General features: G+C 40.2%; 1 protein-coding gene across 4 annotated transcripts in view; it reads right to left on the bottom strand.

The window, feature by feature from the left end:
* Window positions 1-12,393, bottom strand: part of ssh1a (slingshot protein phosphatase 1a) — a 36,545-nt gene extending 24,152 nt beyond the window's left edge. Inside the window, exons 1-2 of one of the 4 annotated variants that reach the window (XM_088617638.1) lie at window positions 11,891-12,393; window positions 3,378-3,415 (exon numbers count right to left, since the gene is read on the bottom strand). In XM_088617638.1, the coding sequence (XP_088473764.1) occupies window positions 3,378-3,415; window positions 11,891-11,971 (119 nt within the window). In that variant the 5' untranslated portion in view covers window positions 11,972-12,393. Of the gene's footprint in view, window positions 1-3,377; window positions 3,416-3,491; window positions 3,633-7,119; window positions 7,177-11,806; window positions 11,859-11,890 lie in introns of those variants that run through there. The other 3 variants (XM_088617641.1, XM_088617640.1, XM_088617637.1) reach the window with 3 other exon arrangements.
* Between the last annotated feature and the right edge of the window lie 1,999 nt (window positions 12,394-14,392).

Raw genomic sequence — 14,392 nt, 5'->3', positions numbered from 1 at the left:
CCAAAGGAGAGGCGATATTAGTATAAAGAACAGGGAATCAGGAGTTTTAAAGCACACAAAAGGCACTGATGTATTCTCATAATTAAAAAACTAAGATTTAATCCTAGTTAAAAAAGACATTACACACAGAACTCACTAACATTTCATGAACAATTCCCCTGAAAAAAAAATCACACTTCCCCAGAAAATCTAGAGAAACGTACAAGGGATTCGGAATACTGAAAGCAGAAGCCCTGTTTGCAAGAGAAAATGCAACTCTGTAAGCAGAACCTCATGTTATTTTTTATAAGATAAGGGTGACTTTTCCTGTCTAAAAGGCTACCTTTCTGCCAGGAGGCTTCATGACGGGTGTGGTGGATTTCAATACCTCCCAAGTGGACACATCGCAGGGTCCTGCCCACCCGCCTCAGTGCTCTGTACATGCCTGTGAAGTGAAGCCACTTTCCACCATTCCAGAGCCGCACTGCTCTCAATCTGCAGTTCTGAAGGGCATATGAGGGGTGTGAATGACAGTGATAAATAGCACATCTTTCTGAGGGCAGAGAACAGAACTTCCTATGCGGGTCAGAGAACAATATGGAGCTGAGAAAACTGAAAGACACTTCTTTCGAACATCCGTCTATAAAGGCAGATTTTTGCTGTCTCTAAAGTAAGCTTGTATACAGGCTAACTGTTACTTAAGAGTATTAATTGAGAAACATTTGTACCCAAACGTTAGTCTGCCAGCTGCTGCTCGGCCTGCTTTCCCACTCACGTGCTCTGGGACCTGTGCTTGTCAAAATAGACCCGCAGTGACGCCCACCCCCACAGAGGACCAGTCCGTTTCCACATGTGCCCAGTGCCCTGACAGAGAAGGCTGCTGCCAAACAGCCTGGCCCCAAAACTGCACCTGCCAGGGGTTTTCAGACCCTAATCAGACCTGCATTTACTCCTGTGATATCGAACGCAGAATTGTGATATTTGCATCCACAATCACTTAGTCCATGTCTTTGTTGCGCACCATGAATAATGTGGTTAGTTACCCCGAGAACTTCTGTACTCCAATCCTAGGTTGTTGTTGTTTTTTTTTTTACTACATCAGCCTGACCACCATGATTAATAAAATGAGCTCTGCTGGAAACAGCGGTCCTCTCGCAGATTTACTTCCAGGCCTTTAGCCCGCGCTTTTCCTCAAAGATATTTAGCTTTTTTTAAACAAATAAAACCACCCCCCCCTCAGAGAAAGTAGACAAAACTACTTTTGAATTTTGAATTTTTTTAATTCAGAATTTTGAAATTCTGAAAAGTGGTGATTTTCTTCATCTTCAAGAATTCAACACTACTCTTAACCCAAGCCGGGTATTCTGGCTTGCTACCCAGAGTCTGAATATGTGGGTCAAGGTTTAAGCTTGAGGGATAGAAATGACCGATTCGCTTGCAGGCCGGCCAAAAAAACGGTTAGGCCTGCCTCTTCAGACGACGTTCCTGTAGGCAACAATAAATCTCCCTGTCCAGACTTTACAGAAAAACCCCAGCAGCAGCTCCGCCTCGGGGTAGAAAAGGCCCAGAGCTATTTATATCAATATCTTGGACTAAGCCACATCCATTCACTGAGGTCAAGACACGGCTGCTTCCCCAACTCTTCCCTATTGTCCCAGCACGCAAATGCAAGAAGCAGCCTCTCTTGCCAGGGTGTGACTCAGCATCCTGTTTCCAACAAGAACAAAAGTCAGCAAGTTCTACAGAAAACAAGTGTCCAGAGAGAGAGAGAGGGGGGGCTGGGAGAAAAATCACCCTTCAGGTGAGCTTGATCTGTGAACTACAGCATAACAGGGACGGGCTCGTGAACACCATGGCGCTCTGAGGAGTCTGTACAGTAGATCATTTCACCCTTCCAGAGGCCAAGAGCAACCTGCTCCAACCCCCCCCAAAAAACACACAGCATCTCCATGAGATGTGGTACCCATGTGGTACCTAAATGGTTAACTCCGCCAAGCTTCAGGAAACCATGGCTTTAAAAAAAAAAAGCCTTTCTGATGTTGCCTTTCATGAATAGATTCTCCAATGTTTCATAGGGATTCAAAAGAACTACTGTTTGAGCACTAGTCTGTGCTCCAACAGAAGATCTTTTGAATCTCTGACACACACTGTACACAGAACAATCACTAGCTGAATAACACATGAACACTTTTTTTCAGCTTGATTTTGTTTTCCACGTAAGCTTAACTTAGCTGAGAGCATCAGATAGTCTTCAAGACTTTGGATCAACTTGAATACCTTTTCAATGTCTGTACTGCTTTACTGTACTCCTGGAATTTCTCTACTTGTCAATACAATACAGTTTTTTGGTTGTCCTGAAACTACACGAACGTGGAGCTAGATGGAAATTCTTAGCCGTAACATTCCAAATTTTAAGACAACTATCAAATACAAAGTTTTCTTTACTGTTTGACAGTAAAATTACCAGATTGTCAGGGTTTTGGATGACTAACATGGAATTAGAAAATTCACATGTAATCCTCCAAACTGTACAGCAACAGGTACAATAATTTTTTAGTGATTTGATATTAGCCTAGTCCATTGCCTAGATTCAAAATAGGTGACCATAAAGCAAACCCACTGGGATACAGGAGAATGGAAAATGAAAAATCTCAGAATTAATTGACTTATTCATGTAACTCTTTAGCTATTCATCTATCATCAGAGCTGCATCCTAATATGGCACGAGTAATATAGCAAAGTTAAGAAGAAACTCTAAAGATCAAACTTTCTGGCTTCAATGTGCTTCATTTTGAAAAGGAGCACAACTCTCCCGATACTAAGCCTAGATTTTAAGTGTAACAGAGGCAATCTAGGACTCTTTTGACAGTCTGCTGGGATTTCAGAGCTTCTTTAAGGTTTCCCTCTTTGCACAAGCTTGGAAATGCATAAAGAATGTGACAATATCATCACAGTCATTTTTTAACACGCATCACAGCACCACTGCTTGGGGATTAATTAGGCAAATACAATTTTCAGATTCCTTTCACAAGCTGTGACTTGATTTCATCAAACTCTCCTGGTTTTCAAATTCTCAATAGCCAAGGAAAAGCATGATCAAAAGTAGATATCAGAGTATGTTTAACACCTTTACCCATTTCTTACACCTGAAGAAATTACCAAAGTAAAAAACAAATCTGAACAGTCTGGAGCTCCAATAATTATATGAAATGGTGTAAACAGACTGCCGATTTAGAAAAATGTACAGAAAGCAATTTGGCACGACTGTCATATCTGTTGACACTAATTGCAATACTTCAGCTTTAAATTCCTGAAAGGTTAATGGCAAGAAAAGAAATTTTGACCCTTAAATGTTTGTGTTGAAAAAAGAAACTGAGAAGTTATTTTTCCTTACTTACCTCTGGTTTAATCTACGCTCATCATCGCTTCCAAAATCCTGCAACAAAAAAAAAGTTAAAAATTAAAATCATTAAAGATAAAACTCTTCAGAAATTGTCTTTTGAAATTCATACCTGAACGGTGCATGAACTTGAAATGAACAGATTGCAATCCAGTGATGTGTACGAACATGATCTGAAACTAGCTACCAGGGCAAGATCTGAATCCAACAGGTGGAGAAGCAAGCCTCTGTTATGCATGACTCAGGTAACTCAAAGGATTTATGTGAAACACTTATTGCCCTGCTGCAGTTTTTAGCTTTGCCTTTGAAAACGTGACATGTGTTGATTGAGTACTATTTTTACTACCATTTGTCCAAAGAGCACTATTTGTCTAGTTTCTAAAAATAATTTTCAAATAGCAGTCATTTGTAAAGAAGTTTTAAATTTACACATTCAACACTTGTACTGTACATACGATGGGCCAGTAAGACAAAACGCATCAAAATCAAATCCATACTGCTTGTATTTTAGCTCTCTTATACTAAGCTGTAAACCTAGCAAAAAAAAAAAACACAAAACTAATTGAAGAACATTAAATCATAAGTGTTTATTAAACTGTATATATATATATTTCTAAAGGTCTGCTTAAGCAGAGAAATGTTAAGTGAAAGTGAAATCGGGGGGCGCTCACCCTGCGGCTCATGTGGGTCCTAATGCCCCAGTATGGTGATGGGGACACTATACTGTAAACAGGCGCCGTCCTTCGGATGAGACGTAAAACCGAGGTCCTGACTCTCTGTGGTCATTAAAAATCCCAGGGCGCTTCTCGAAAAGAGTAGGGGTGTAACCCCGGTGTCCTGGCCAAATTTCCAATTGGCCCTTACTAATCATGGCCTCCTAATAATCCCCCTCTATGAATTGGCTACATTACTCTGCTCTCCTCCCCACTGATAGCTGATGTGTGGTGAGCGTTCTGGCGCACTATGGCTGCCGTCGCATCATCCAGGTGGATGCTGCACATTGGTGGTGGTGGAGGGGAGTCCCCATTACCTGTAAAGCGCTTTGAGTGGAGTGTCCAGAAAAGCGCTATATAAGTGTAAGCAATTATTATTATTATTATTAAATCAAGTTAACATTGTAATTGGGTCTTCTTGAGTCACATTTCAGAATTAAATTATGAAATATTTACATTAAATCAGGATTTAAAACGTCACAAAGTTCACCTAGACGAACTCTTGATGATCATAACTAGTCCTCTGGTATTACACCCTCACAGCCGCAGGCCCCCACAGTGCATTCGACAGGACATTGCGGATTATAAAACTTTGTAAAACAATCCAACTTGGACACAAGCAAGGTCATTACAGATTCTTAATGGACAAAGTGCTAACTCAGAGGTGAGAAAGCTGGAAATGCTGGGTACTGTACTAAAACTGGAATGCAGCCACAGTGCCTTTCTTCTACTGCCCACCTAGCACTGCTCCCTTTCACAAGCACATTCCACACCGGGTTTTCGTTGCAACAACCCCCTCAGCTACTGTACATTTTTATGTTTTTCAGCCTGATGTGAAAAGAATAATAATGACAGCATTAAATGTCACAGGCTGTTAGAGCTGTCGAACTTGTCCTGGGAGGAATGCAGATTAAAATGGTACCATCTGGAGGCATGACGTGCAGAGTTTGGAGACTACAGTTTCAAGTTTTGGGATAGTTTTCAGGCCGCGAGGTTACCCTTCTGAAACTCAAAATGTTTTCACACGTTGGACTGTTTTAAGAACAATAGCCTAAGCATGAGAAATAATGATATTACACTATTATGTATAACAGGTCAATGAAGAGTGTTCTGGATAATAAAGGGAACCACACTATCCAAAGATCCCGAGATCCAGCTAGACTGTGACAGACACCTGCCCTCGGGGAAAACAAAATAACTGCATTTGCCATGCAAATTGTGTTATAGCCAAAAAAAAAACCCGAGATGATTTGTTTGCTGTCGAAAACACTTAATCATGCAGCATATAAATCAAATTACTCGGCTAAGCTTTCAACTCTCTTACTTACGTGTCCAACTAACTTTTTTTTTTAAATCAGATTTCTTAGCAAATTAAAAAGTGCCAAATCCGCCGAGCACAGAAGTCTGACAAACGATTTTTTCCTCTCATTTCTATTCTCGGTATATGCACATCGTATTTGTACGGCTGTCACAACGTCACAGCCATTAAAATAAATGGTTAAACGATATATAAGGGCTTGCCAGGAAAAAATGTTCTTCATATTAGCGCAGCTAATGAAAACCAATCATAATATTTTTTTAAAGTAACCTGAAACCTTTACCATAACAGCACGCTATTGTGGTTAATAACAGAAACTAGTTTTGAGGGAACAATGCAGTAAATGTCAGTGAAACTCACTTTCCATCCCCCAGAGAGGAAAATGACTAAGTCAAGAACAGTGCTGCCACTTTTTCTACCACCTCAACAAAAAAAAAAATGAGATGACACTACAGGAGAAAAAGACATTGCAGTATCCGGTCAGACAGGCACAACTGACTATAACATGTCAGCAGAGAATAATAAGATCTATGCCTATTTAGTGTCCTTTGCTGTGTTTAAGAAAGGTTTCAGTTTCACGCTAGGTAACCTAAAACAATTCACAATGACAAACCTTACCCCGCGGGCATTAGACTTTAACTGTAAGAACTGAAAACTGAGCTGTACTGCAAATTTGTGCTGCAAGAACCAGGAACTGCCTTTCAACAGAAAAGTGGCTTGAAAGAAGAATCTGGTTTTACGGGGACAGTTTTCTGGCATTATAAAAGTATTTTCCTAAAAAGGCGCAAAAAAAATAAAATTCAACTGGAGTGCGAGGGCCAACTGCCCACTAACAAAAGTGCTTACAGTGAAGACCTTCATGAATTATTTACAGTATTTCAGGAATGCATTAAAAGCGGACAGCAGAACAGGAGTGCTGTTTGTCTTGGGTCCACAGCGAATGCAATTCAAATGTCTAAGCCCAACAGGGAATTGGCAGCTCTCATCCACTGAGGCGCAAGGCCTGCCATGTGCAGTCTGCTTACTGGAGAGAAGGTTTCAAAAAGTGTCGCAATACAGAGATCGTGAGCAATTGGGTTAAGTGCTTAACAGCTTAGATTAACTGGGAGTTCCCTTCTGTGCTCTTAAGCACAACAACCTTATAAGATACCATGTGGACAAAATAAAGCTGCGAATCTGTGCATGATAAACTTTCATTACATTTTAAGCCTTTAAAGCTAAGGCTTCATCAGAGGTGCAGGAGCATGCAGTCTTCAATCATGGACAATTCGGTACTAAACTCGCGAGAGGGCCTCATTCCTGTCCTTGAGGATGTTGCGTTTTTGCTTGGACTCTACACACACAGGAAACCCACCGCACTCTTTGATCAGTCCCCACAATGAAAAAGGTTCAACGGCTCAGTGGCGAGCAGAGCTTTGTTTCTGAAGAGGAAGTGATGATGAGGTTAAAAGCGGATGGAGGCAATTTTCACAGGCCGGAGTTTCCTTTTATTTCCCTCCTACCCACAGAAATAAAGGATTTTACTCTTGAATGTGCACCTCCACAAATCAAAATGAGGTTAAACTTTTATGTTTTGTTTGGTACTTTCTGCTCTTCTCTATGCCGGACGCAAGACCATTGTTTGGTTGTCGGAATATAAAACTGTAGTTATTTCAAAAAGATCTCATCAAATGAAAAATAAAACAGGTGAATGGTTCATCTCTACTTACAGGGTATATAAAATTCTTCTGTAGCATGAGAAGACTTCCATTCAGAACACTGAAGCACTGCAAATTCTTCTGGCACGTGATCAAAATCGCTGTCTAGCTGCTGGAACAAACCACCCCTCCCCAAGAAAAGTCTATTACATCACTGCTGCAGTCGTCTCCTCCAGACCTCCCTGCGTCTGCTCAGAGAGGACTGCGGGCCCTGCTCTGAATTTCAAATTGAGCGTGAAGAACCGTCAATAGGGAATCAAGCTTGTGTTCCCTCCAGCCTTTTCCTGGGGGCGCCTCTCCTGTCTGAATCGCCGTGATCAGGCTCGAACATCAGAGAGCAAAATTAATCCCTTTAGTCCCAGCCAGGACCGCGCCACACCTCTAAGTTACCAGTACAAAATGAGCTGAGACCCAGATAGGATCCAGGTGCTCTCCCCCTGTTGTTGTTGTCTGTCCTGCAAAAACTTGATTTCCCTCCAAACAGCTTACTACATTTAAGCTTCAGTCTTTAAGCTCTGCCTTAAATCTAATTTGTTGTCAACAGTTAGCCCTCTTTAACATCTCTAAAATAACAAAGTGTTCAGGCTTGTCTAGCATATTGATTACAATCAATCTCTGGATTCTGCTCTTTGGCTGCTCTACTGCCTTTTTTTAGACAGCACCTCTCCGAAACCCCTACTTCTAGGGTGATTATGTGAAAAACAATCACCACTGCAGATGGCTTCTGCACAGCTATCTGTACGTTCCTTCCAAAACGTGCTTATTCCCATTCACGTAATCAGTGTTACCATTGCAACCCAATAAAATTTCACCATGGAAAGTAAGAAAGGAAAAAAAAAAAACCTTGTTCCTAAGAATAACACACCTCTATTTGCACATCAGCTCGTGATCAGAGTGCTCAGCCTGTTTCAGAAAATCTATATTTTTCCAAGGGCACAAGAACGGATTTCTATCAGGATAAAGGGAGATGCTTGATCAACCTGAAGGCACAAGGGCGCCCTCAGCTGTCTAAACACCTACAGTGATGCTTTGTGAACAATTAGTCTAAGTGTTTTTTTCCTATTTCCTTCATCTCTGCGACACAGCAACTATCCACGTCTATAAATATCTGCCATTTTGCACAATTACAGCACCATCTTTCTGTATTTTTTTTAAATTGTGATATTTCAGACTGCCTTAATCAGCAGTGAGGGACAGAGTGACAGACCCAGGCTACGAGGCATTTACTTCTCAGTTTCACATTCCAGTTCTGTCACTGAATCTCCCTGTGACACCTCTCAGGGACAGATCACTTACAGTACACTGGTACCTCCACCTTTTGAAGATCAGATAAGAAAAACAAACAAATTTCTTAAACCTCATTAACAAATAGAGCTACGTTTTGAGGTGGTATTTATTGCAAGAGCATGCCTACAGGCCTAAATATTTACATTACATATGTAAACCTCCAGAAATGTTATGATTTCAGATAAATGATCATCTACATTTGAGCTCTTAGACTTCTCAATTAGCAGATGGAGAAAATTCAGCATGTCTGTCATTTACAATCCAAATATTATTTTAAACAAAGCTTGCATCAAACAATTAGGTTTAGACTATATACAGCAATGTACCAGAGAGGAGATGTTCACAGTATATATTGTACTTTTATTACAGTTCATTTGAGGTTAACACAAAACATAAATGTCTTAACTTTTCTAATTGGGCAGTAAAAAAAAACATAAGCCCATCTCGTACGTTTCAAATGTTACTGTGAACAGCATAACTTTCACTGGTATATCTGATGGTTCTGTTTGTCCTTTTCATTTGCAAGTATAACATTTTAATTCTCTACATTAAGCCTATGGAAAACGCAGCATATTATATGGGTACACAGGTATCGCTGAAGAAATCCAGCTAACACTTTCATACCCTCTTAACTAAAATGAGGAGTCGATTAAGGTGACCCTATAATAAATAAGCTTCACCTGTTGAGGGTTCTAATGCAAACAGGTCTATCTAATAAACCAAATGTTCACCAGGGTTCACTGAAGCAAAGGGATCTCAACAGTGATTAAAATTAAAATAAATGTTATTTTCTTTTTTGTTTTTAATCAAGTCCCTTAGGGTATAACTTTTTCCTTCAGGTTTTTTTTTTTAAATGTCAATATGAAGTTCAACAGAGCACACTTGTATCACATACTCTTAATTGAATATGGACATTGAAACTGCCTATCATCAGAGGGAGGGCTGCAGATTTCAGACTGAATCATATTGCAGGCCAGTAATGACAAAAAAAAATAAAGGTGGTCCTCTCTGAAAAACACTGTCACCCTGGATCCTCTACTTACAAACTTTTTAACAGCTTGGGGGGAAAAGAAAAGGTAGAACATGCAAAATCGAAGTATATCTGCCTGTCTGTTGCATGCAGCGAGTGCATCATCACACACAATACACCCTCCACATGATGCCATATGACTAAACTACCTTTCACCTCAGTCACAGCTCTTTCAAAATGTGATGACTAGGCATGGTTTAGAAAACCTAAAGCAGGGGCCGGCAAATCTGGCCCTGGAGAGTCACAGTCCAGCTGGATTTACACATCAGCTGCACAATCATCAAGAGCCAAGGATTTGGAACATGTGCGTTTTGACAGATTTAGTCAAAGAACTGATCCAGTTAAGGCAGGAGTGGCCTACTGTTGCCCTTGAGGGCTATGAACTGGTGGTTATTTCATGCTTACGTCACCTCTCCTATTTAATTATAGGTATCACCTGCATGAGTGACTTAAACAAAAGCATTCCAAGTGTGGTCCATTGCTCCAATCTTGCTGGACTGTGGCTACACTGGACCAGGGCTGGCCCGCAGAATAAATGAAAAGATGAAAAGAGAAAACAGTCTATTGCCCACACACAGGTTTCAGCTGAAAGCTGAAACTCCACTCTTATGTATGGCTTCCAGGCAAAACGTTTTCCGAACAATCTGTAAATGTCTCTTAACTAGAACCAGTATGACATCATTTCTAATGGGAGCTGAGGTAGGAAAGCAGAAACGCACTGTAAGGAAGTTTCCTATTACTTTTTTTAAAAAAAAATCTGACATTTAACAAGCTCCCCATAAAGATGTTTCCAATCGCTTTAAAATGGTGTTGCTCCCTCTAGTAACATTCTATTCAAATCATATTTGTTTCTTGAGAAATAATGTTTGCAGTGCTCATCGGTTCCCTTAAATAAACACGAGACTGTAAATCTGAAAACTTTGCACATTCCAAATACATATACACCAGAGCCTTAATGTAGATTTCTCCATATATAAACCGGTTTTATTCTGGATAATAAGCCCATATCTGTGATGCTCTGCTATATGTCCCATAATAACATGAGAGCCTGAATTCAATATCAGCTGGTACAGATCTTCAATTCTCCACCTTTAGTCTGACTTTTTTAAATATTCTATGTGGCTTCCTGGATACTTGTGTAATTAAGCACAAGTATCAAGTGAAATTAACATCTCTAGGTGCAAAAAGAAAAGAAAATATCAAAATGAACAAATCAAACCGTTTACTTCCGCCAAGAAAAAAAAAATACCCACAGGGACGTTATTCATATAAGTCACTTCTTAGGAACTTCTCGTTTCTTAGCAGTTCCGAAAAAAATAAAAATATCTGTCTAAATATTGTTAGATCTGATCGCTAATAATGACTAAAAGGCAACTAAAACCAACAATAAAAAATAAATGGTAGGACTTTTTAAAGCAAACTGAAGTTGATACTACAGTTATAAACATTAAGAACAAGACAAAGCCTGAACACATTTTTAGTGAACTGGGTTGACTTCAGACAATTGCTAAATAATGGACGATAAAACGTCTGGACAATAGGTATCAGAGGCCTTGTGATCTGAAGAACAGCATTATGAAACAAGGTTACCTTGCATGGGGTAAACTGTTTTCGGATTTTTTAAAACAATAAAACTTAAAGCAAATAACAGTAAGCTTCCCCCTCAAACGTCTTGTTGCTTAAACACACGAAATCTCCCTTGAGCATACGTAAACGCGTAAATGCAATGTTGTTTTTCCAATTCTGTATGTATTTTTACTGAATTTTAAATCGAGCCAGCTTGTCACTTGCAATGCCAAAAATCACCGAGACAGGGATCGGATAAGCATGCAATTTGCATCAAAGTAGCCTGCATGGATAACGACATGCAAAGAAATGTAAAGAAAAAAGCTCAGGGTGCATTAGAACCTACTGGGGTGTTATTTACCGTGGCTTAATTACTTAAAATAATGTCAGTGTCCTATTTACTCATCTCCCATCACGGTTTTTCACAACACAGGCCAGTGTTCGGAATAATAAACAGTAGCTCACAATCAGAAGCTACTGATGTTATTAAGGTTATTTTGCCATAACGCGTCTGGTTAATTCAGTTTTTTCCCCCGATTGTCTTCTGAACTGGCGCACGGATTTCTAGTCTGTTTCTGTCATTCCGTTTTTAGATACAAACACCAATCTAACAAGCAATGCCAAACCGGTATTTGAAGACACACGTCTTCATTTTTTTCCTCTTTCCTGACCAGTCCCTATAATAAAAACAAGATTTTTTTTTTAAACAGCAATACACCGTTTAGGTGGCATATACTATACCACTAAAACGGCACAGTAGTAAGGTAATAAACACACCCCAACCAAGACCCTTTTCCCTCTGACTATTAGGCCTACCCGACTCCTGCACATCCTCGGTGTGTCCTTATCAGCACGTCCCACGTAACCCTTTCCCTCCGCCCCTTATAGTATCTCACTCACCTCCCCCGCGTTGGTGGTGGCGGTGCTCGCAGTGGAAGCGGCGCTAGGGGTAGGTGAGCGCTGCAGCGTTACTAAAGCCATGGCCGTCAAGGGCTACAAGGGGGGCTTCCCTGGCCGGACAAAAGCGCTCTGGTACCGGGCAGGAGCCGCTGAGGTTGTCCCCTTGAGTTTGAAGCAGCGCCGATGGTGCAGCAGGAAAATAAGCGTGAACAATTCCAAGTGGCCGATTCCGCCGCCTTTATAATTAATCCATCACGGACTTTTGGCAATCGGTGCTCCGCAGTTCCTATATATTCTATAAGTGATGCCTACGGGAGTGACAGCTGAGAGTCCACTTTCTTCCTTCATGTATCAATTGACAGTTCAGTAGGGTTAAATACATACACACAACAGTTCCAGCAGGAAATAGGAGGGGCGGATGAGGATGCACAGATATACCTCTCCTTTCCCTTTACCGATGCTAGGTCTATCTCATGCGGTGTAGCTCATGTGTGTTTTCATGCAGCAAAAGCTATTTGATACTGGGTCACTGGTCCAAAATTGTTCGATGTGACGCAGTGTCACTGTCAGCCAGTCTCGCAGTTCAACTTAGGTGCCGGGCAGCCCCTCGCACTATGCCAGATAAACTGAAAATTTGAATTAAATGTGGTTTTAAACGGCAAATTACACATTGGCTGGATTCGCTGACAATTAGAAGTGAAAGTGCGTTAGGGTTTCCCTAATTTAGACGAGTTTTCCTGTACAGTATGTCTTTGTCTTGCTACAGTGCATTCATTTTGTAAACGACGTTATCTTTGCCGTGCACAGTATTCAGAAGCAATGCAGTTATGTTTGTGAGTAGCCAGGGCTAAGTCATTTTCCGTCAAAAGAATAGCTGTGTGTTGTAACCTCCCCCACGTCTGGGGAAGTAAGACCTACAACAGTTTTACATTTTTCCATTCAACACTAGCGGTTTCTTAATGTTCAAAAGGGGTTAACCTAGGTCGTTATTAGTATGTTAGTTTTCGGTTCTGCAAAATAAAATCAATTTTGTTTGGGGTAAGAGGCATAATTGATCAAATAGTTGTTTTATTGTTGATACAATATATGTGAAGTACTGCTCTTTTATATCTCATTTATTTTAATTATAGAAGTGCAGTTTCAGAAACATATTGGTGCCCACAAGGCAGAAGTCTCAAGCTCAGCTGCTAAGTGACCCTTGGTCTTCTCCTTTTCGTTTCAACCACATTCTCAGTTGCGGTGGTTCAAATTATTTAATTAGTTGCATAAATGTAATAGTTCTAATCAGCCTCCAAGGTTATTTATAAGGAACTGCACCTTTTTATTAAGTTTTAATTTTTATTAAGATGTCTGGTACCTTGTAAAAGACCTTAAAAAAATTCGATACACATATCCTATTTAGAAAATAATGAGGCTAATTGTTTAATTCACTACTCAGGTTGGAGCCAAAACCAGAAGACAGGAGGCCCCAGAAGTTCAAGAAACTCAGTAGTGTATCCACACACACACAAACTGTACATCGTTATTTCTTAAGACACTAATCATTAAAGAAATTGGTGACAAATTCTAACCTGTTTTACCTTGACATTGAATGACTACCAAAACTGTGAAGAGAAAATGAACATATAATTGCAGCAAGGAACCCACAAACATTTCTAGGTACGTGAGCCAGGCTAAGATGTGCATTATGGTATCCGATTTAAGTCACCTTGTCAGTAATGTTTTTTTTATACTCGTCAGTAGGCTTACAGAGGGGGGGAATCCCGCCACAGTAAATGAAGGAGCAGTTGTTGTGAGTATCTGTGTGACAGGCCTCTTAGACGGGTTATGACCAAGAGAGTTTCAGATTTTGTTGACCGAGGACAGAGAACATCTTACTGTAATGTTAATATACTGTATCTAATTTAAGGCTCCCTCTAGGTGAGTCAGCCAAGGTGAAAGTATAAGTAGTGTCACACATATGGCTCAGTGTTTGATCTGAGAAAGGTACTGTACAAGCTTAGCTCGCATTTTGAAAAGCCACATTTGGACAAGTAGACAGTGAATCTCCTTGCAGTAACAACAAGAATAAAATAATACTAATAATAACCTATTCAACCGAGCCATTCTGTATCTCTGTCCTATTCTGATTTGCTTTCAAATATATAATTTTTTTTAAACAAATTTTATCAGAAAGATGTCTCAGATAAGGGAGTTTTTATGCTTTGGGTCCAAACCTCTGCAGTATTTCATGCAAACCTATCATTAGCTTTGCAAAGCAGTTGCCACAGTGTCGGTAGGAGAGCCTACACACACACAATCCACAAGCAAAAGCTGAACGTGGACAAAGTTTTGATGATCTGTAAAGTGCTTGCCTCTGTACAGACAAGATGGGCCACACAGTCTCTCTTTCGTAACCTGTCTTGTGTGTGTGTGTGATAGTTGTGATCTTTGACTGGATACTAGAATTGCAAATCTGAATTGAGTCTATGTGAGTTTCATGCAAATTCTTGCTGTTTGTTT

The sequence above is a fragment of the Lepisosteus platostomus genome, chromosome 24, assembly GCF_059453375.1.
Source record: "Lepisosteus platostomus isolate fLepPlt1 chromosome 24, fLepPlt1.hap1, whole genome shotgun sequence".
NCBI lineage: Eukaryota > Metazoa > Chordata > Actinopteri > Semionotiformes > Lepisosteidae > Lepisosteus > Lepisosteus platostomus.
This window is presented reverse-complemented; position numbering and strand designations above follow the sequence as displayed.